This window comes from Theropithecus gelada, chromosome 4 (genome assembly GCF_003255815.1).
Source record: "Theropithecus gelada isolate Dixy chromosome 4, Tgel_1.0, whole genome shotgun sequence".
Taxonomy (NCBI): Eukaryota; Metazoa; Chordata; class Mammalia; order Primates; family Cercopithecidae; genus Theropithecus; species Theropithecus gelada.
In genome coordinates, this window is record NC_037671.1 from 131,103,594 (window position 1) to 131,127,605 (window position 24,012).

The 24,012-nt window shown below is 43.2% G+C and overlaps 2 protein-coding genes across 2 annotated transcripts in view; one reads left to right on the plus strand and one right to left on the minus strand.

Annotated features, from left to right (window-relative positions):
- LOC112622661 (apolipoprotein(a)-like) overlaps positions 1–15,557 on the plus strand; it is a 69,384-nt gene extending 53,827 nt beyond the window's left edge. Inside the window, exons 5-11 of the mRNA XM_025382375.1 lie at positions 2,792–2,973; positions 5,741–5,861; positions 7,210–7,284; positions 8,210–8,350; positions 9,666–9,772; positions 14,400–14,545; positions 15,182–15,557. Of these exons, the coding sequence (XP_025238160.1) occupies positions 2,792–2,973; positions 5,741–5,861; positions 7,210–7,284; positions 8,210–8,350; positions 9,666–9,772; positions 14,400–14,545; positions 15,182–15,343 (934 nt within the window). The 3' untranslated portion in view covers positions 15,344–15,557. The remainder of the gene's footprint in view (positions 1–2,791; positions 2,974–5,740; positions 5,862–7,209; positions 7,285–8,209; positions 8,351–9,665; positions 9,773–14,399; positions 14,546–15,181) is intronic.
- A 655-nt stretch (positions 15,558–16,212) lies between these two features.
- The window catches only part of SLC22A3 (solute carrier family 22 member 3), a 106,439-nt gene continuing 98,639 nt past the window's right edge, over positions 16,213–24,012 (minus strand). The window contains exons 10-11 of the mRNA XM_025382431.1: positions 20,960–21,059; positions 16,213–17,789 (exon numbers count right to left, since the gene is read on the minus strand). Coding sequence (XP_025238216.1) covers positions 17,729–17,789; positions 20,960–21,059 — 161 coding nt within the window. The 3' untranslated portion in view covers positions 16,213–17,728. The remainder of the gene's footprint in view (positions 17,790–20,959; positions 21,060–24,012) is intronic.

Genomic DNA, 24,012 nt, shown 5'->3' on the forward strand with positions numbered 1-24,012 from the left:
GTCCGTATATCTGACAAATGGCTTGTGTCCAGAATATAGGAACATTTCTCTCACTCACTAAACAGACGACAAACAACTTATGGGCAACAGATTGAATAGGCATTTCTTGGGGACAGATTGATGTACACATAGCCGATAAGGACCTGAAGAAAATGTCCAATATCTCAGCCGTGAGAAATAAACAATTATAATCATCATAATATGTCACCAAACACCCAAGGGACATGGATATCATTAAGAAGACACCACAAACAGTGGTGTCACTGATGTGGAGTGAGGATGTGCAACTCTCTCTTATACTGGTGGAAGTGCAAAATGAAACCATCACTTTGGAAATCAGTCTGATGCTTTCTCCAAAAGTTCAATAAATGCACATTTACCCTACAAACCTGCAATCCTATTCCTGAATATTTACCCCGTGGAAATGGAAACATAAGTCCACAAAGACATCTACAAGAATATTCATAGCAGCTTTATTTTTATAACCCCAAACTGTAGACAACTTCAATGTCAATCAGTAAGAAAATGAATAAATAATTTGTGATCTAGTCACACAATGGAATACTATTCAGCAATAAAAGGGAGCACATTATTGATACTCTCAAATAGCATAGATGAAGCTGAAAAATACTAAGTTAAGGAAAGATACCAGATAACAAAAATGAACATTATGTATGAGTCTATTGATGTAAGGTTCCAGAAAGGTAAAACTAATTTCTGGTGAAAGAAACCAATATCATTTGCCTCTGGCCATGGGAAGAGAGTAGCAGAGACTGAGCAGTAAAACAAAGTTGTGTCTGGAGTGATGTAAATGTCCTGTATCGTGATTGAAATGTGAGTTATACAAGTGTACATGTTCATCAAAATTCATCAAACTACATCTAAGATCTGTGCATTTGACTGTACATGAAAGTGTATCTCAGTTGAAAATAGATAAAAAATCTCCCTAGAATACCACATTTGCTAACACATCCAGTTGCTTGGAGAATCAGCTTGCTGGAATGGGGACTCTGGGCTTGAGACTGGGTTACCATGTGTAGAGTCTCTACAGAGATAGTGTTGCATTCCCATGGTACATAACACATTTCAAGTTTTCTCAGATAGCCACGTATCATGAATGTGAGGATTCTGAGAGGTTGGAGCAACATTCCTGGGAGGAATGAAGGGAAGCACATTTTCCAAGATGCCCCCACACCAGGGGTCCTCACTGGCTGTGCTTTTTTTTTTTTTTTTTTTTTTGAGATGGAGTCTCATTCTGTCGCCAGCCTGCAGTGCAATGGTGCAATCTCGGCTCACTGCAACCTCCGACTCCCAAGTTCAAGTGATTCTCCTGCCTTAGCTTCATGAGTAGCTGAGACTGCAGGTGTGTGCCACTGTGCCCAGCTAATTTTTGTATTTTTAGTAGAGACAGGGTTTCACCATGTTGGCCAAGATGGTCTTGCTCTCTTGACTTCATGATCCACCCACCTTGGCCTCCCAAAGTGCTGGGATTACAGGCCTGAGCCACTGCGCCCAGCCTGTGCCTCTTACTCAATTGTTTTTTGACCCCTCCATAGCCGATGGACCTTTTCAGATCCCATGGTCTACCCAGTCATCTCACTTTATGCTTTGGGTCCCACTGTTCCTTCATCTCATCCCCCTTCTCTCAGTCCTGGAGTTGCTGCGGCCAGTGGAGGATGGGTTGAGAGCAGGAGAGGGGGTCCTGCCCAGGAACCAATCCTAGACAAAGAGTATCATACCTGGGAGCTAGCTTTCCAGGACAGCTTTTATAAGTTTTGTAGACTCAAACCCACTTGACCCAACTAAAAATGTATTGACAGTAATACTATTTTCGTGGTTGTTTTTCATTGTAAATGCAGAGCCTTTTAGCTACACGTTGAGTACAGAGAGCAAGGGAGGCTGGCCTGGGAATGATATCATGTTGGATGGCATTTCCTCCTTGGAGAAATACATGTTAGTTCCAAATCACATGTTACTATACAGTCCTGTAGAAAGAGATAAAGACAGCTAGACAGATATAGATGCATTTGTATGTGCATAACAATCTATAAGACACACGTCAAAATTCGTACCAATTCCTCCAGGGGTATGTGCTTGGCAGAAGGTAGAAGGAGGGTATTCTGGTTCCTTTCTTTTGCACATTTATGTATGATCTCAGTTTTTATATGGAGTGTTGATATGGTTTGGCTATGTCCCCACACAAAATCTCATCTTGACTTGTAATCTCTATAATCCTCATAATCCCCACGTATCAAGGGCAGGACCAGGTGGAGGTAATTGGATCATTGGGGCAGTTTCTTCCAAGCTGTTCTCATGACAGTGAGCAAGTCTCCTGAGATCTGATGGTTTTGTACATGTCTGGCATTTCCCCTACTTGCACTTACACTGTCCTGCCAGCCTGTGAAGAAGGTGCCTGTTTCTCCATTGCCTTCTGCCATGATTGTAAGTTTCCAGAGGCCTCCCCAGCAATGTGGAACTGAGTCAATTAAAACACTGTTCTTTGTAAGTTACCCAGTCTGTCTCAGGTATTTCCTCATAGCAATGTGAGAATGGACTAATACAAGCATACACTACTTTAGATATTTTAAAATAAAAATTATCATCTATCTTTGAAAGGCATGCACAAATGGGAAGTTTAGGAACATTTCTGTTGTGGCAATTGTATGTTACCTTTAATGGAAATATTTCAAAGTCACTTGTTAAGACTTTGTTAGAACAAAATGTAGAGGCTGCTGGGTGTCCTTGAATATTCTTCTGCCTCCTCTAACTTGTATTACTTTGGAATTTCCAGTGGCTTGACAATGAACTACTGCAGGAATCCAGATGCTGACACAGGCCCTTGGTGTTTTACCATGGACCCCAGCGTCAGGTGGGAGTACTGCAACCTGACGCGATGCTCAGACACAGAAGGGACTGTGGTCACACCTCCGACTGTTATCCCGATTCCAAGCCTAGAGGCTCCTTCTGAACAAGGTAAGAAGTCTGTGTCCAGACATCTATGTGCTTGGACAATGGGATGAAAAGACATGAAAAACCACACTGATGCAGAAGCCTTTAGAGCTACACAGGAGCTCGAGTGTTAGTTGAGGGTCTGCCATGCCCAAGGAAGCCTCAGTGCCGTCCCTGGGAAAGCCAGGGCTGTGACTTTTGGCACCACTTGTGGGACTAATGACTTTAAGACTGGCGCAAAACCTCCAGGGTGCTCAACTTAACCACTCACCTTGTTCTAAAATGGGTTATGTCAGTGTCCCAAATTCCTATTTTAACATGCTGTCAAGTGTGTGATTCTTTCCAAGCCAATAAGCATTTCCAGTAATTTCTTAAAATAGACAGTGTTTGTTGCAGTCTTCAGCATTGTGGCTCCTGAGGAATGTGGCCCCTCAATCTGTCAAACTAAAGAAACCTGTCATGACTGCATTGATTCCGTATCGTCCTGGGTCTATGTGGCTGCCTGGCTGTCTGTAATCATCTGTTTGTTTTGTTTTGTTTTGTTTTCTACAGACTGTATGTTTGGGGTTCCTCCTCATTGCTCTGAGACTCTTATTGGGACTTTGAGTCTTGGATCAGGGGAAGCAGAGTTGACATTAGATCTTAAATGATTGGGATAACAAATCCATGGGGGGAAAAAAGCCACTTGTACTTGTCCCCTATTTTCTTTCTGCGGACCAATCAACTTGTCTATCCAAGTTACAGAACACCCTGGACTTTTCCTTTGTGTAATTTGGTTGCTTGTGGTTGGTCTGACATGTGAAGGGACCTTGAGCTGGGGAAGCAGCTCGGCCTCCAAGTCCACTGACGACCAGCACCCTGAGATTGCCTAGGGAGGTGGCGCAGGGCAGTGATGAAGATCATGAGAGCCACACTGCCCGTCATCACATTTGGGCCACTCCTGGGGAGAGCAAGAGGGAAGAAGGAGAGGTTAGGATGATAGGAAAGATTCTACTTGGCCAGTATCATTGTAATGTGGCATAGTGTTCTCTGGATTTAGTGTGAGTTGATAGTTGACTTTTTCCTCGATTGGGTGCTTTTGTCTGTTCTGCAGAAGCATCTTGGTGGCTCCTCTACCTCAAAGTCCCTTGACGGGGTCAGTTCCATTTCTCCACTTCTGGCCTAGTCTGGTATACGCCGCTGACTCTCACTTCCCAGGCTCTCTATCGTTGACAGGCTGCCTTGAATTTAAGCCCAGTCTGACTTACCTGCCTCAGACATCCACGATAGTGCCTGGGACTCATGTACCTTTGACTCCCATGGAAGGGAAGTGCAGTAGCTTCCCAGGTGCAATTCTGGTGTCCTCACCCACACTGAGGATGTATGAGAATCAGGTTCTTATAGACTGGAGAAAGAAGCAAGAATGGGAACAAGATTTTTCCAATGGACTGTGAGATTCCCCACCTTGCCTTGATGTAAGACAAGTGAGGTTAACCCCAAGCCTGGTGAGAAGGGTTCCCATCAGACACTGGGAAATCCTGAGGACGGTTTCCTGCAGAAGGATATGGTTGGTGGGATATTCAGGTTTGACTCGTGCTTGAGAAAGTTAGAGCCTCTGGTTGGAGAAAGAGTTTAATAACTATTTCATTTCCACCAACACATTCAGCACAAATAATAAGTAAAAATAAATAGAAACATTCAGTTTTATTTTGAATAGTAGGAATAGGGTATCATCATTTCTGTAGTTACTCTTTTAGTACAGTGATACATATCTACTGTGTGTAAGGCATACTAGCAGAAATTGAGCTCAGCACTAGAGAAGACGATTGCATTCCATGCCATGCTTCTTTTTTACGAAAGACTTCTGTAGATAGATTCTCAAAACAACCTATGGCAAATGAAAAGTTATTTGGAAAACTCAGGTTCCAGATTCACTGGAGTGTAGAATCTCTGATTGGTTGGGGAGGAATTTCCTCTTGCAGTTGTTATTAATAATTATATGAATAATTATTAACTATATTAACATTTATAATTTTGAAGACCTTGAAGGGCTAGAGACAACAGAGAAACATTTTTGAACACCCTTTGTAGCCCCTGCACTGTTGTAGACATTGGTGGGTGGTACCAAAGATAGGACACTGTCCCTACCTCCAGAGACCTTGCGGGCTTGCTGCAAAGAGAAGGCAGGGAGGAGGAAAAGAATAGAGGCACATGTGTGTAAATCACCCCCACAGTAGTCGGTTAGTCATGGGAGGCTCCCCAGAGGAACTGTCCTGAAGCTGGCTGAGAGAAGGCAACATTTCAACATAGGACAGTTACCCTTGCTACGTAAAATCACGTACACACATGCACACATGTGCACACAGAGACTCACATGCAAAAGAATCATTCATGCCTTTCAGTAAACTTCACATGGTTTAGATGGTGATGATGACGGAGATGATGGAAAGAATGACATCATGTTCTAAACATATTACATCGAGTCAGAATAACAATGAGAAATAGCTATTTGTACCAATCAAGGTCTTCTCAGAAAATATCTCATTCTAATGCCGAACTATACCAATTTCTTTAATCACTTCCCCAACAAAATAGTTAGAAGGTGCTTATATTTCCTTGAAAGGAGAGTGTCCTGTGTTGTTTACTACCACTTTTTAAACTTGGAAAGAAAAATCTAAAAAGTGTTTATGATTTTACTATTTAATTTCACCTTTGAGATGTGAAAAACTAGTGCTTGGAATTCGTCCTGAATTAAACGACACAATTGCTAACTTGGACTCAAAGGTGAATTCTTTCCCACCTTGTGCCACAGCGTCCTCTTCATTTGATTGTGGGAAGCCTCAAGTGGAGCCGAAGAAATGTCCGGGAAGGGTTGTAGGGGGGTGTGTGGCCCACCCACATTCCTGGCCCTGGCAAGTCAGTCTTAGAACAAGGTAAGAACAGGCCCAGAAACCATCTATACTGTCCTTCCACATAGGCCCCACAAAACCCTTCTACATTTACCCAGAACCCACACAGCTGAGGCATCAGTTCCTGCCTCTATGTTTTCTGAAGGAGGAAAAGATACAGAAAAATAAAAAAATTATATTATCCTAGGTTCTCTGCTTTGAAAACAGCCAAAATTGTCATCTTTGAGGGTTCCTATGAATATCCATTGTCTCACTGTCAGATGAAAAGAAAGGGAAGTTTTTAGAAATGTGACACTTTGCAGTGAGAGAGGACAAGAGCAAACTTATCTACAGTCTATCACAGGCACAGATTTTTTTAAACACTTTTGTGAATCATTGAATTCAATGCTGAGGCTACTCATCTATTCACAAACACATGAACAAATTAGAGGTCGTGATCCCCATCAATTAAGATTGATTAGTCCGATCCCACAGAACCTGGACCTTCTGGGTATCACTTCAGTGGAACATGCCTTTCATAAGTTCAGTTTTCTTGGGTATCTCCTAGGAAACAGGCCGCTGTTCTCCCCTAAAGAGACTTCCTTTCACAGGTTTATGAAATGCCATCGACAAACCTGATCACATTGCATTTCACTCTGCTGTTGATTTGATTTTTCCTTACTTTATTGGTTAGAAACTCCCTGCTCTACGGAGCTTTCACCTTCCACATATTTCAGATTCATTCTTTCCTAAACTGTGTGGTGGTCGATGTCCTCATGGATTTATCAACGTGCTGCCATCATGCACTTTTTATCTGTGCTCTTCATTACAATCTGTTTCCGAGTGGCTCACACCATTATTCTGAGCTATCACCTGCCTACGCAGTCCTAGAAAGCAAGTGATTCAAGAAACATCCCCCAAAAGTAAAGGTTCTCAGATAGGATCAGAAGACCCTCATGAGTCACTGCTGCTCAGGATCACATCTGGCTCCTTGAAGAGTGATTCATCAGACCTTGTATAGATCTTGTCACAAAAATGAAAGAGACCTCGGGGGACGATCTTGGGCAGGTCGCTTCTGTTGGAGTCCTGGGCTGTGGGGTATAAGCCACGGCTGTAGAGCTTCATGCTGAGTCACTTAGCTTTGCTCTCCTGTGGACAGGCTGTGTCTGTACCTCCCCCAGGCATCAGAAGAAATGGCATAGATGAGCCCTTCTGAAAAATCCCACTCCTGCAGCACCAAAGTTACCACCGTCCTGACATTGGGCTGGTAGCCCTTTCCTTTGGGAATATGAACATGATCAAATTTGAGTGAATCTGTCTTTTTGGCTTTCTATACAATGGAGTAAAATAAACCATCAAATTTGAACAAAGTCTTTGCATGTTTTCTTTCTAGGTTTGGAAAGCACTTCTGTGGAGGCACCTTAATATCCCCAGAGTGGGTGCTGACTGCTGCTCGCTGCTTGGAGACGTATGTTTAACTGACAGGTGGTCTTATCGTCAAGACTTTTTTCCTCTTCCTCTTCCTCCCTCTTTTGTTCCCTCTCATCTTCCCCTCTTTTCCTCCCCACCTCCCTTCCTTTTCTAGAAGGAACACTAGGAACTAGGGAATGCACGCACAGAAGCCTGAGGCAGAATTTCCAGGGAAATTGGATGAGAGAGGAGGGAAGCATTTCTAGAGAGAACCTGCAGAGGGGAGACACAGTGCAGGTGATTTTGTGGACCTGGATAAACTGCAGGACAGAGCTGTTCACTACCAGAGGCATCAGTCTGTATTAGGCCGTTCTTGCATTGCTCTAAAGCAATACTGAGGCTGGAAAATTTACGAAGAAAATTTAATTGGCTGATGGCTCTGCAGCTTTTACAGGAAGCAGGATGCTGTCATCTCCTCTGCTTCTGGGTGGGCCTCAGGAAGATTACAATCATGGTGGAAGGCAAAGTGGGAGCAGGCATGTCACATGGCCAGGGCAGGAGCAAGAAACAGAGAGAGATGTGGTGGGGGTTCCAAGCACTTTTAAATGACCAGATCTTGCAAGAACTAAGAGTGAGAGCTCACTGATCACCCTGAAGATGTGGCCCAAGTCATTCAAGAGGGATCCACCTCCATGATCCAAACACTTTCACCAGGCCATACATCCATCACTGGGGACTACAATTCAACATGAGATTTGGGTGGGGACAAATATACAAACTATATTACAGTCTCTGCCAAAACAGACTGAGAACATTCCTTAACTGTCAGGTTCCAGCAAATTGTGAATTTTGTTTCTTGTCACTCATAAGTCACTGATTCTGGGTGGCCAAGGGTCTCAGGAAGATAGTGCCAAGGTCACAGCACAGAGGGTACCTGAAGGGGCTGGACCGTATTTTTCTCTTGACATCCTCATCTTTTCTAGGTTCTCAAGGCCTTCATTCTACAAGGTCATCCTGGGTGCACACCAAGAAGTGAATCTCGAATCTCATGTTCAGGAAATAGAAGTGTGTAGGTTGTTCTTGGAGCCCACAGGAGCAGATATTGCCTTGCTAAAGCTAAGCAGGTACTGAGAGTGCTGTCAGTTAAGAAACAGTTATTTGTAGGAGAGGCAGGTTTGGGACAGGTGACAAGGCACATAGGGCACTCGCTGTGCTGGCAACTCTGGAGGGCAGGGTGTCGGTGCAGACAAGGATGGTCTGGCCTGGATGGGAAAGCATGGGGCAGGGGCCAGAGCTGCTCTTCTGGGCCTGACCACAAGCCTGGGGTAACGTCTTTGGGTCTGTGAACCGATAAGTGATGTTCTGGGATGCTTTGACACTCTAGGAAGGTGAGAAGGGTCTTTCTGGCTCAGCCTAAACAGTAGCTGATCTCCCTTCTGCTCCCCAGTCTCCTCCCCACCATCCCAGCAAATGTGCAAATACAAGGTCTCTGCTCCTCACGATCCTCAGAGAGGTAGGGTGCTCTGATGGCTTGAACAAGTAATTTGGAACTTTTGAATTTTGGAGGAGTTCTCTGATAGGCTGATACATTTTGAGTTTAGAGTTTCCACCCACATCCCCATACCCCTAGAGTGCTCCACCAGGGAACCTGTAGACTGAGGACTTCTGCACCACAGATGTCTGGTGCCCAGAAGCAGAAAGTGTGTCTGCTTCAAAGTTGGTGGCAATGATGATTCTTGGTCAGAGTCAGAACAGGGCATTTCTCATATCGAGTCCTTTATCCTCTAGAACTTACTAAAGTAGAATCAGGTCTAAAAACCAGACTTCTAATGTTTGAGAGTTCCTGGAACCCTAAGATATATAAATGTTCTTTGAAAACATACCATTTTGTTCATGCAAGGTGCTTATTTCCAATCCTCTTTCATTTGAGGGCTAGCATTTTACTGGATTTTTACAACCATAGTTTAGTAACATTCACTGAGGAGGAAGTGAAGGATCCAGATGGAGCAACTTGCTCTGGGCACACAACACATTTGCAATTTTATACCCTCTTGATGATGTCTCAGCCAAACATTCTGCCCAGTCATCAATGCCCTCTTCAATTAATATGAAAGGACACACTTGGCATGTGGTTCCAGTTGTGCACAGAATATACATGAGAAGTACACCTTTGTCATCCCTACTTTCAAAGGCGAGCGCCACCCTCAGCTTCTTGCAGGCAACTGATGCCTTTCAAATGAAACCTTGTGTCTGTATAGTCCATAAGCAACCACAGGCAAATGTGAGGGTGAAACACGGTGTTCTATGTTGCTCTGTGTCATTGAAGCAAGGCAGTGCCAGCTCAGAGGGCTCTGGGACCTCAAGGTAAGGATGCCTAGTTGTAGATACTGCAGCTCCCAGCTGGGTGGTCAAATATAACTGCTAATACTTCCCTTATAGGCCTGCCATCATCACTGACAAAGTAATCCCAGCCTGTCTGCCATCTCCAAATTACGTGATCACCACCTGGACTGAATGTTACATCACTGGCTGGGGAGAAACCCAAGGTGAGATCAATTCCATTGCCCATGTAACAAATTGTTTTTGACCTACAGTGCATGTTACAAAATGAGCATTTTAGAGATCGTTGTAAAATTCCTATCCATGAACATTGTCCAACCCTCCTGACTTTGCCTGGGCACCTGTCTGTGTCTCCATAATCAGTCTTCAAGGGATGTGGGCAAGGGGAGAGAGGCCATTTCTTTGAGTCTTTCTCTTTTTTTGTTTTCAGCATCTTTTTAAAAATGATTGTATGTTTCCCTTACACCAAAAACAAGCAAAAAGCCAGTAGATGTCTTTGAGTCTCTTAATTATAATTTCAGCATTCATATTGCTTCCCAAGTAAGTGGGGTTTTCACCCAGCCCTCAAGTTAAGGGTGTTAGATTATTTTTCATGTGAAATTAGCCAGACTGGGTTTCTAAACATGGTGCAAAACAATAACGACAAAAGTTATAATTAAACTAGTCTTCTTCCCAAATACCCACATGTCTAACGTGTGTGGGAGGGTGTTAGGCAGGCGACCTACATCTGGGGAAGAGGCAGACAGGCCCCATGGCCCCAAGTCTAGGATGGCATGTGGTATTGGTTGATGGGTGAGAGCAAGAGAGGGAACACTTGTGCAGGATGTGGTATCAGCACCTGTACTACACCTTAGGAATTCCTTCTCTTTGCAATATACCCTGACAATAATTATATCCATCAGCCTTACTCCCTTGGCAGCAGGAAAACTAATACTCTTAATGTCTCTGTTCCACTTTCTTAGAGGTGCAGGTGAGGACATAGGGAGTCTGGGGCCCTGGAAAAGCGTTCTGACTCTGCCACTAGCCAGATAGACCTGAACTAGACACGTTACCTCTTTGTATCACTTGGCTCTAATCTCTTATCTGTAAAACCAGCATTTTCAAGTGGTGCTTTGCACATCAGCCTTTTGTATACACTTTCATTTAATGAAAAATTTTTTGGGTTTTTTGAAAAGGTTAAAAACCACTGGCCTAGCTAATTTCAAAGCTGGGTTTCCTTTTTCTGTCCCTTTCCTATTACATTTAAAACCTCACCTCCTTGACTTCTTGTTCCCTTTTTCTGCACTGCAGTCTGGGAACACTGAGGCCAAATAAAAGGAAACTTGGCTTGAGGGACACCTATGGGTGTGCCAGGCTGCTCCTGGTGTTTGCATATTTTAAAATTTAAATACTAGAAACCTCTGCATGTTAGGTATTATTTTTTCCATTTTACCATTGAGGAAGCTGGGGTTCAGAGAAGGTGCAGGGTGACAAACCTGAACTGGAACTCTGACTCCCACCTATAAGCTGTGGGGACTTAGAAAAGTCATGAGCTCTCACTGATTGTTTCCTCAGCTGATGTGGGCTCCAGGGCTGTTATGGGGGAAATAATAAGAAAGTGCATCAAGTGCCGAGCACATTCTAAGCACTCCATCATGGCAGCTCCTACTACTAATACAGAATAGAGTTGAATCTAACATGACTCCTTGCAAGTGACAGAAAATCCAACTCAAATTGGATTAAGCAAAACAAGGGAAATTCTTAGTGAGCTGAAAAGCTTCAGGCTCACATGAGGCCCCAGATCCCAGGCACTCCTGATCATGGAGTAGGCACCATTTGGGGCACAAAGGTGACACCCCCATTGCTGCAGATGCTGTCATGGCTCTAGCTCTGCTGAGAAAGAATAAGAAAGGCCACTCTCCCCATTACATGAACAATAGTCTGCCCACTCTGAGAGACTGAAATTGGGTCATGGTCCTGCCCCTGAGCCCGTCACTGATTGGCTCTGACCTGCATCAGCTGTTCCATGCTGGAAGTGGAGGCAGGACCCCATTCATACCCAGAAGGGAGCAAAAGGTATCCCTCACCAAGATTATGGGGTGTAGGGTGAAAGGCTGCTGGGCAGCCAGAAAGCAAACAGATCCTCTACAATACTTCAACTGATGAAAGCATGAAGCTAAAATCATAAGGATCTGAGTGCAAGTTCTGGCTCTCCCATCTTCCATGTGACATTGGGCAGTTATTTAATCTCTTTTAGCCTCAGCTTTCTCATCTGTACTTACATATAAGGTGATTGTGAGGATGAAGATTATGCATCTTCATCCTCACCTTCCAACACTAGCATCATCCCCATCACCATCATCAACACCATCATCATCATTACTACCACTACCACCATCATCACTACCACTACCACTACCACCACCATCACCATCACCATCACCATCATCACCGTCACCATCACCATTATTACCACCACCATCATCACCATCACCATCACCATTATCATTACCACTAAAACCATCACCACCACCATCATCACCATTATCACTACTACCACCATCACCATCACCACCATCATCATAAATAAACAACACATAACCGGCGTGTAGCTGGGCATTGACCACAGAGCCCACTCACTGTTTCCTCTCTCCCACCCCCATCCACACATTTCTAACCACCATCCTGCACTGGCTCCCTGTCTCCTCTGGTCTCACCCACATGTCCACTGAGAAAATGATTCTCAGAACACTAACTAGACCAGGAGGAGTCACACAACATAACTCAGGTCTGTTTATCCATTTTCTATATGTTGATGACATCAGATTAATGGGTGTTCTCAGCTTCTTAGAGGGAGGTCGAAATTCTCCCCTTCTCCCCTTCATGTTTGCAGAACTTCCTTCACTTGGATATTCCAAATGCAGAGTAGGGGTTGAGGCCAAGGGGCTCTTCCATGTCAGCCCCATCTGCAATGCCGGGGCTGGTCCTGCGGCCCTCTCCCCAGGGCCCAGTCAGGGAGGGCTTCAATCCTCAGGTCACCCCTGGCCTCCCTGCCCTCAGAGGTGCCATCTCTATGTTGGCCACTGGATGGCAGCTCATACTCACAGACCGCATCAGTTTCCTGGCAACTAGTGGTGGTTTTACCCACTTATCAGGATGTTTGCCTTGCTCTGAGAGCAGATCCAAAAGCAGTGATATCTAACTTAATTTTCAACAAAATATTTTGAAAATGGTACTCCCTCACACATCTACACAGTCCAGGTCATGCACCCCTTGCCCGGTGCTTGGTAGTCAGGAGGAGCTTCCTCCATGCAGCTCCTTCCCGGCTAGGGCTGAGCTGGGCTCTGGAGCGAGGCTCTGGGAAGAGCCTCTTCCATGCTGCTCATGTAAACTCCAGATTCAGTGTCAGTTTTCTGAACCTGAGACAATGATCTAAATGCAGTCCAAGACTTTGAGGGGGGAAAGAGAGAGTGCCTCAGCTCTTGCCTGTGTCATGCTCGCAAAGCAAAAGATTTTGCAAAATTCTAATAAAGCTGGGCTTGCAAAATTGGAAAACTAGATTATTTGTGAGAGCACTGAGACATCCCTGGGTGTGTCCATCTGGAAAAACCGCATTCCCTCTGGCAATTTAGCAGATGTTCTGCAATTTGGCAAAGGAAATAAAGCAGTTTTTCACAAAAGAAAAACTACAACTGGGAGAATTGCCCCTAGTTGTATTTCTTCTCCCTAATTGTCAAGGAAGTGTAAATCAGAAAATGAATCAGGACAATTTCTACCTACTATGTTAGCTAATATTTTAAAAATTGAATACTCACAAGGGTGAGGCGAAGTAATAGTTTCCAGTAACATTTTATACCGTCACACCCTTTTAGAAAATAATTTGGGAGAGTTACTGCGAGACAGAAGTATGTCTGTGTAATTATGGGAACTTAGACTTAAAATAATAAGAAATGAGAATGAACTTTATGAACAAATATGTGGAAGGTTGGAAGCAAGAGTGGGACCAATGTGCTTGGGGAGGAAGCATTAGGGCAGTGACTCCACAGACCCAGGCTCAGGCTGAACTATACAACCTCCTTATGCCTCAGTTTCCTCAACTGTAGAACAGGAATGATGAAAGTGCCTGTTTCATAGGACGGTTGTGAGGATGAAGTGACATACACCACATTAAGAGCTCGTGCCTGGAAAGGTTAATTCTTAGTAAATGATGGCTATTCTTTTTTATTGCGATAAAATATACACAACATAAGAGTTACTATTTTAACTATTTTGGCGGGTACCACTGAGTGGCATTCAGTACATTCACAATGGTGTGCAACCATTGCCATATTTTCAGAACATTTTCCTCATCTCAAAACGAAACCTCATGCCCGTTCAGCAGTCACTCCCCATTAAAATATTAGTTATGAAGATTGTAGCATTATTTTAAAAACTCGTGATATAACATTGATTGAAAAAATCAGTATATAAAATTGTGCATTATGATGTCAGTAGCAAAGAAGCCTATAAAAAATCTGAAAAAAGTATATAAAAAGAATAGCAATTGCATTTCTCAGACACTCTTTACATTGTAAAAATCATTTTTGTACTTTCAACACAAAAGCAAAAAGTACACAAACAACCACCAACCCGAAAGCACTATGACAAAGCCCAGATAGTTAAATCCAGGTCTCAGGAACACAGAATCACATATGATGTTTACACTCTCCAGGGTCAGAGCGGCACTGGGAGCTGCCTTGTGTTCCGCAGCCTCACGGACAGACAGGAGGTCCAGCGCCGCTGCTCTGTTCTTCTGGTTTCCTCCTAAACATGTTTTGGGTGCAGTAACCATTTCTTTCATCTTTTTAAACACAGGTACCTTTGGGGCTGGCCTTCTCAAGGAAGCCCAGCTTCATGTGATTGAGAATACAGTGTGTAATCGCTACGAGTTTCTGAATGGAAGAGTCAAATCCACCGAGCTCTGTGCTGGGCATTTGGCCGGAGGCACTGACAGTTGCCAGGTAAGAAAAGATCAAGAGACCAAAGTTAGTCTTGTGCTCTTCCATCTCGGTCTCAGCCCCTTAGACTTCAGTCCCAAAGTGACAAATTCTAGAAGGATTTGTCAATGTTAGACCCCAGTTTAAGTGTTGCTCACAAACTCCCTAGACCTGTCCCTGAATGCGTATTCAGATAATCTAAGGAGATGTCTTGGGGCTTGAGTTTGAGATCTGTAGCAAGGGAGTTTTAAGTGCCATAACTACCTCAGGCCACTCACCCTCCTGGGGTGTGCTGGTGGCCAGGGACTAAAGTGGTGACTCTTCTGGTAGGGAAGGAGGTAGAGGGTACAGGACAGAGACCAACTGCACACACTTTACAGTGATGCCCAGGCTAGGCCAGTCTAAAGGAAACACCAACATAGGAAGGGATGTGTGCAGGATTCACAAGGGGTTTCTTAGCCCCAGGAGAAACTAAGCGGTGTGGTTTCACTGAATAGACTTTGCTAAGTACTTAAGCACTGCAGATGCTCGAGTAATATGCTCATAAGTTCCTTTCCGATTTCAATTACCAGGAAAATATACATGTGGATAGTAGACGAATGCCATAATAAAAGGCTGGCAGGCTAACCCTCACCTGAATTTTTCCCTACCTCTGTTTAGGGTGACAGTGGAGGGCCTGTGGTTTGCTTCGACAAGGACAAATACATTTTACGAGGAATAACTTCTTGGGGTCCTGGCTGTGCACGCCCCAATAAGCCTGGGGTCTATGTTCGTGTTTCAAGCTTTGTCACTTGGATTGAGGGAGTGATGAGAAATAATTAATTGAACAAGAGACAGAGTGAAGCATTGACTCACCTAGAGGCTGGAATGTGGGTAGGGATTTAGCACGCTGGAAATAATGGACAGTAATCAAACGAAGACACTGTCCCCAGCTACCAACTATGCCAAACCTCAGCATTTTTGGTATTATTGTGTATAAGCTTTTCCCGTCTGACTGCTGGGTTCTCCAATAAGGTGACATAGCTATGCCATTTGTTAAAAATAAACTCGGTACTTATTTTGATTTGAGTAAATTTTGGTTTTGGTCTTCAACATTTTCACGCTCTTTGTTCATCCCACAAATTTTAAATGGGCAGACTGAGGGGGTTTAGCTGCTTTTGATAAGGAACAGCTGCACAAAGCCCTGAGCAGGCTGCAAGGTCATGGAGGGGAGAGCTGAGAAGTCCTAGGAAGTTGTCCATGCATTTACCTCATCAGCTAAAGAGGGCTTGACACACATTTTTACTGTCTTTATTTCTAACACTGAGATGAATGTTTTCAAAGCTGCAACATGTATGGGGAGTCATGTGAACTAGTTCTGTTATTGGGAATGAAATCTGTCACTGGCTGCCTGACTTGAGCCCCGGAGTACAGAGCAGAGAGACGTATATACCATGGAGTGAATCGGGCCATAGACGTGTAACACAAGACCAGCTGAGAGTCTGAATGTTATTCTGGGGCACATGTGAGTCTAGGACTGGTACCAAGAGCACGTAAATGAACAACAAGCAAATATTGAGGGTAGACCACTTGTTTCCCATTGCTAATTGCCTGCCCGGTTTTGAAACAGTCTGCAGTACACACGGTCACAGGAGGATGACCTGTGGCAGTGACACATGTTTAGAAGGAAGAGAAAGGGAAAATGTACATTCTTTACAATTTAAAAATTTTAATTGTCACCAAACAAAAATATCCACTCAAAATACAATTCAACAATGCAACAGTCATCTTACAGCACAGAAATGCAGAGAAAAGCAGAACTGCAAGTGACTGTGAATAAAGGGTGAATATAGTCTCAAATCCTCAAAGAGCTGTGTTTATTTCATCAACAAATAGATTACTCGTATTCAATTCTGATGTGTTTTAAGGATTAAGATGCTCATTTTACAATTAGCGCACATGTGTATACTGTCACCTGTTCTCCTTACAGAAATGTTCTTCCTCATGGTTAATGTTTCCCTTTGGTACCAGTTTTGCCTGTTCACATAAAGTATTTCATTTTAAAATCTCAGCATAAAATACAGATTGCATCTGAAAAGATATTGAATATAACATACAAGCAGAACACACAAGTTCCACATTTCAAAAGCCTCGATAACAAAAAAGAAAGATCAAATCCCTTATTCGTCTCTGTAAAGTCATTTATAAAGCTCCTGCTGATCCTGTGAAGCATGGATATAATTGACCTTTCTTTTAAATTAAAATGTAAGCTCTTCCCCAAGACAACTCGAAGTGCCAAGATTGAATGGGAACTGTTCATGTTTTCCACTTATGACCACGGGCACCATCGTAACTGAACTCACAAATATAAGAAAAATATCCCTTCACTTTTAAAATCCTAAGACCCAGAAATCAGAATCCATAGGATTTGTTTAGTGAAAAAGGGAATCTGTGGCTCTATGCGTCCACAAAAGGAGGGCCAAACATGTCCCAAATAATCTCAGAACCACAGCATCATTTTGTAAATAACAGAGGCAAGACCTCAGATTGTACAGCAGATTGGTTCTTATTGCTGGAACAGGGTCTAAACCATGCCTGGAATCCCAGATGTTACAGAGGAGGTGGATGAGAGAGACTCCTGACCTGTTCACATTGCAAAGGTATGTGGAAACCAAGGTGAGCAGAGAGCATGAATGCTCACACTCTATGGCCCAGGTGCCTGTGATTCAGCTTTCTCATTAACAGGATTCCCAAATCGTCATCCTCCATGCAGTCTTCAGAATGGTCAGTTAGGGGCTCAGTCCCTTGACTGATCAGATTTGATGAAAGCATTTCTGTACAACTTTCTCAAATCCTTGGTTGGCACATCCCACATTCTTGATGGAGCTGTCATGAGAATCAGGTTGGGGGCTTCTCTTGTCTCTCTTTAGCCTGATGGGTCAGAGACCACCGGGAACACAAGAAAAAAACCCAGGAAGGCCTGTGCACCTGGCAGGTTCTTTGTTAAACTGGCTACATATTATGTGTTCCCAGAAACTTCAACAGCATTACAAATCCTAACTCATCCAACACGATATAAAAACACTCTGGATAGTTTGAAGTCTTTATACAGTATTACAACAGCGCGGCATGTTGTACTGAAACGCACACGTGCATCTCCGCAAGGCACAGTTTTGCAAGGAGGATCAGCTCCTGGATAGCTCCTTCCTTCTGTCTTTGTCAGAGGCCTCAAAGGTGAGAGCTGGAAACTGGAGTTTTCTTATTCCTGCCACATTTATAGGAATGTGGACTGAAAAAACAAAGGAGAAAGTCTTTAGGGAAGATTATGTAACTAGTTAGAAGAGGGTCTTCTGTTATTATTTAATAGTATAGCTGGTTTTGATCAAATACATTCATGCACAACTTCTCATGAAAACCCAACTCTAAGGTAACAACAGTATCTGTCTCAAGCTTGTTTTTATCTGTGTTCAGACCTTAGACAGGGGTGTTACAGGAAGTCAGGGACCCCAAATGGAGGGATCAGCTGGAGCCACAGCAGAGGAACATAAATTGTGAAGATTTCATTTTAATATGGACATTTATCAGTTCCCAAAATTAATACTTTTATAATTTCTTACACCTATCTTTACTTCAATCTCTGAACATAGATTGTGAAGATTTCATTTTAATATGGATATTTATCAGTTCCCCAAATTAATACTTTTATAATTTCTTACACCTGTCTTACTTTAATCTCTTAATCCTGTTATCTTCATAAACTGAGGATGTGTGTCACCTCAGGACCACTATTGCATTAACTGTACAAATTGATTGTAAAACATGTGTGTTTGAACAATATGAAATCAGTGCACCTTGAAAAAGAACAGAGTAACAGTGATTTTCAGGGAACAAGAGAAGACAACCATAAAGTCTTACTGCCTGCAAGATTGGGCAGAACAGAGCCATATTTTTCTTCTTGCAGACAGTCTATAAACGGATGTGCAAGTAGGGAAGATATCACTAAATTCTTTTCCTAGCAAGGAATATTAATAATTAAGACCCAGGGAAAGGAATGCATTCCTGGGGGGAGGTCTATAAACAGTTGCTCTGGGAAAGTCTGTCTTATGTGGTATAGATAAGGACTGAAATATGCCCTGGTCTCCTGCAGCACCCTCAGGCTTACTAGGATTGGGAAACCCTGTCCTGGTAAATTTGAGGTCAGACCGGTTCTCTGCTCTTGAACCCTGTTTTCTGTTGTTTAAGATGTTTATCAAGACAATACATGCACCACTGAACATAGACCCTTATCAGTAATTCTGCTTTTGCCCTTTGCCTTGTGATCTTTGTTTTTGCCCTTTGCCTTGTGATCTTTGTTCTCCTTTTTGCCCTTTGAAACATGTGATCGTGTGACCTCTCCCTGTTCTTGCACCCCCTCCCCTTTTGAAACCCTTAATAAAACTTGCTGGCTTTAAGGCCCACCATGGTCCTACCAATATGTGATGTCACCCCCGGAGGCTCTGCTGTAACATTCCTCTCTTTGTACTCTTTCTCTTTATTTCTCAGCCAGCTGACACTTATGGAAAATAGAAAGAACCTACGCTGAAATATTGGGGGCTGGTTCCCCTGATACAGGGGTTTGTTAGCATTATAGCATTTAAGTTCTTCATGAACTTCTACTGAATTAACATGTGTTTGGAAATGAGCTGTTAACATGAACAAAAACCAGCAGAAATGATAAAATAATCCAGTGTGATTTTAAAAGGGAAATGATAACAAGTTTTAGTAATTTAGCACTAAGTAATTTTTGTAGAGTAAATAATCGTGGATCACAAGTAATGTGCTTCATTTGTAGCACTGTAAACCATACTTCTACTAGATTTTTTTCATGTGTAGACACTAGGTATAATTAATTAATGTACCCAACTTTTCATTATGAAAAATTATAAACAGAAAAAAATGAGAAAGAATCTGGGTACCTTAAATTTTAGCTGGTGTAATCCTTCGTGTTTATATGTTAGTTCCTTGCACACCATTTGGACAACCCCCCTCCACCCACATTCCCCAAGTCGAAAAAAGAAAAAACCTCTCCTAGCTGTTTATTTTTAATGTGACTGAAGCGGTAGAAGAGTCTTGATTTCAAAGGACTCCCTTTTCTTCCATTTTTTCCTGATGAGTTTGCAAAGCTGATCCCTGATTGGTTTGGGGATAAAGAATGAAAGCATCCCTCTCACTTTGTAGACAGATGCAGTCAATGGAATAGAATCAAAGGAAAGAAAGCTGTTCCTCAGTATTTTTTGTATATTAAAAGTATTTACAGTTCCATGTGTTTAATTCCCAGGTCATTATTAAGATTGCTTTTTAATTTTTAAATTAGATGTTATATCATTTTTTAAAACTGCACAAGCAACACAAGACTATGTGGTCTAATTTTTAAAGAAAATCAAACAGTACAGAAGTCTCTGGCAAGAAAGTGATGGCCCTCCCTTCCCTATCCCTCTTCCCAGCACATTTGTGTCTGCAGAGGGCATATATTATTATTTTACATCTTTTACTATACATTCTCATATTCATATCTCTATCTTTTTAATGAAAAAATGTCAAACAATTAGAAAGAATTTGTGTAATGTGAATTTTTCTTGACATAATTCCTCATGTTAATGTATTGTCTGGGTATTAGTTTTCCTTATACCCTATTTAAACATCCCCCTCCAAAATTCAATCTCTCTCTCTTCTCTTATCTTCCCACTAATGTCTATTACCTATATATCATCTATTATCTATTTATCTGTTGACCTATGTATCCAGACATTACCTATCATCTATCTGTCTATCATCTATTATTTATCATTTATCTACTATCACTTATCTATCTATGATTATCACCTATTATATCTATCTATCTATCATCCATCTACCTATTATCTATCATCTGTGTGTCATCTGTCTTCCTATCCAGCTACAGAGAGAAACTGCCTTTGGTTTTAGTTTTTTATAAATACTATAGTATGCTGTTCAGTGACATTTCACTTTGTAATCAGTCTTGAAAATCTGCCTATGCCATTCCATCTACACACACCTGACTCCTCGCTCTGTAGAGTAAGCCATCTACACACACCTGACTCCTCGCTCTGTAGAGTAAGCCACACTGTTAATCCCCTGCTGCTGCATGTCCCAGCGATTTCTACTTTCCCACATCAACAGCTCCTGCCTTTAGATCACTTCTGAGTCTTAGCACCTTACATGGAAATGCTTCTCTCTTCACAATCACATTTTAAAAAGTAATGCGTATTCTTATCTAGCTTTGGAGAGTTTTTTTTACATTAACCTTTTGTATCTACTTTGAATTTTTTGCTTACAATATGCCATGAGGATTTATTCTTATTTTTTTCCCTGTGGATATTCAATTTTCTTAACATCATTCTTTCCCCAGTGGTTTGAAATGTTGCTTTTATTTAGGGTGCATTGAATTTTGGACAGTACCTGCCAAGTTTTTCTACATCATCCACTGTCTCTGGCAAGGCAATGCCCTTGGTTTCGGGCAAAAGCATCACGAGGCCACCACAAATGGATGCCAGGATACCTGTGGAATAGGGGAAAAGTGTTAACGCCGCAGGAAGACATAGCTGGGCCCTCTCCCATGGGTCTGCTCACTCTGAAGCCACCATGTTGCTCACTGGAGTAGCTCTCAACCACAGCAACCTATGCATCCCAGATCAACGCCCCAGCTCTCCCTTATCACAGCTTCAAAGCTTCTCTCCCTTCCTCAAACCCTGAGTAGCACCACGGCCCCTGTACACCTGGTAGTCACTTGTTCACTCACACATCTCACAGTGATTGACTGAATGCCTTCTGAGTGCCTTCTTAGGGTCCAACACCCAAGGCCTCCCCTCTTGCATTGCAGAGAAACAGAGTGCTAGAGGGGAGTCCCCTCTGCGCCCGCTCACTGACACTGTCACTAACCTGCTCCTCTCCCTCCGATTCCTCCTATCACCTTACAGTGGAAAACTTGTCCTGGTGTCTACTCCGGGACCAGCCTTCTCCTAGGTCTGTCTCTTTGGGCTCCTCACTCTAGGGATCAACCCTTCCTCCAGTATCTTCAACCTATTGGGAGAAGCTTTCAAACACATTCAGATCTTTCCTGTTTGACCAGCCTTCTCTCAATCTCGCCTCATCCTTCCATTATCATCCTTTCCTTTCCTGCTCTTTAGAGCCCAACTAAATAGGAACACTTTTACACTGTTGGTGGGACTGTAAACTAGTTCAACCATTGTGGAAAACAGTGTCACAATTCCTCAAGGATCTAGAACTAGAAATACCATTTGACCCAGCCATCCCATTACTGGGTATATACCCAAAGGATTATAAATCATGGTGCTATAAAGACACATGCACACGTATGTTTATTGCGGCACTATTCACAATAGCAAAGACTTGGAATCAACCCAAATGTCCATTAGTGACAGACTGGATTAAGAAAATGTGGCACATATACACCATGGAATACTATGCAGCCATAAAAAAGGATGAGTTTGTGTCCTTTGTAGGGACATGGATGCAGCTGAAAACCATCATTCTCAGCAAACTACCGCAAGAACAGAAAACCAAACACTGCATGTTCTCACTCATAGGTGGGAATTGAACAATGAGATCACTTGGACACAGGAAGGGGAACATCACACATCAGGGCCTATTGTGAGGAGGGGGGAGGGGGGAGGGAGAGCATTAGGAAATATACTTAATGTAAATGACAAGTTAATGGGTGCAGCACGCCAACATGGCACATGTATACATATGTAACAAACCTGCACGTTGTGCACATGTACCCTAGAACTTAAAGTATATTAAAAAAAAGTAAGACTAGATAATGTCTAAAAGAATACCTCAAAAAATGTAAAACAAATTTAGATAATAATAAATGGTAGGAAAAAAAAAAAAGGCCACCCTCCCCTATTTTCTCTACTTCTTTGTATCCTAGTAGTGTGCTGGTAAATGCCTAACAACCTTCTTTGGGCAATCAAGCCCTGATTGGCAGCATCTGCTAATGTGCATGGTGTAAATGCTCCCACTGTGGGCCCTTCGGGCTGCTGACACAACATCCCTGACTGTGCCACTGGGAAGAGATGCAGGAGCCCCATCAGTGGTGCTTCCACCATAAAGATGCAGCAGACACAATCTAAGGAGCACAAGTAATACTGAAGATGTAGTAGATGAATTAGGAACTGATGAGTGTTGGGCATTTATTGCCTCTGTTTCTCATATATTTGACATTCTTTACTTTTTGATGATATCTGTGCTTGACGACTGACTTACAAAATTCTTGAAAATGTAGCTGATATGGTTTGAATCTGTGTCTCCAACCAAATCTCATCTCGAATTGTAAACCCCACATGTTGAGGGAGGAACCTGGTGGGAGGTGACTGGATCGCGGGGGAGGTTCCTCCATGCTGTTCTTGTGATAGTGAGTGAGTTCCCATGAGATCTGATGGATTTATAAGTGATAATTTTCCTTGCTCTTCTCTCACCTGCCGCGATGTAGGACGTGCCTGCTTCCCCTTCCACCATGATTGTAAGTTTCCTGAGGCCTCCCCGGCCATGTGAAACTGTGAGCCAATTAAACCTCTTTCCTTTATAAATTACCCAGTAGTGGGCAGTTATTTCTAGCAGTGGCAAATGAACTAATATGGTAGCAGTTGGCCCTGGTGAGTGGGAGGTGCCAGCACCAGCATAGCACCATGCTCCAGGTCCTGCCTCTGCCTGCCCTCCCCTGGACTCAGCCTATATCCTCCCTGGCTCTTCTCCAGTCAGGTTCCTTCTGCTTCTCGCTGGCCACCAGATCCACATGTGCTACTTTCAGTCTTTAGGGTGGACCTGGTCTCATGCCCTCCTGCTTCGGGCTTCTCACCTGGTTTCCACTTCCTTGGCCACCTCCTCTCCTTCTGCCTAGGTCTGTCACTTTGCCACCCCTCAGGTCTCTGTACTAGGCCTCTGCTTTCCTCGTGCTCTGTCCTGATTTTCTGGGGGGCCTGGGCCACTCCCTCAGCTTCAACCAGTCTCTACTGCCAGGTGGCTTCCAGCTCTTCATCCTGAGGCCATAATTCCCTCCTGAGCTCAGCAGTGTTGAGCCTGCTGGTTTCTGTTTCCACTTGAACTCTTCCAGGTGCCTCAAACTGTGAACAGCTGACACAGAGCCCCATCACCCTGCAGACCCCCAACCTTGCTGCTCCAGTGCCTGTGCCACCTGTGTCTCCCCAGGCACCTGGGCCTCCCAGCTCACTATGCCCTCTCCCTGTGTCCATCAGTGGTCCCATCTTGCCCAGCTGGCTTCTAAGATACTTACTCAATCTTTCCATCCTCTCCATTCCCATTGCCACCCCCTTATTAAAAGCCACTGTGATCTCCTGATGATGATGTCCTTGAATTGTCACCCCCAACATCATCCCTCCAACCCACTTGCATATCTACCATCAGAGGGATGATGCTGGGGGTCCTTCCAACCCATTTATGTATCTGTTTCTACAATGCAAGGCCAGCTC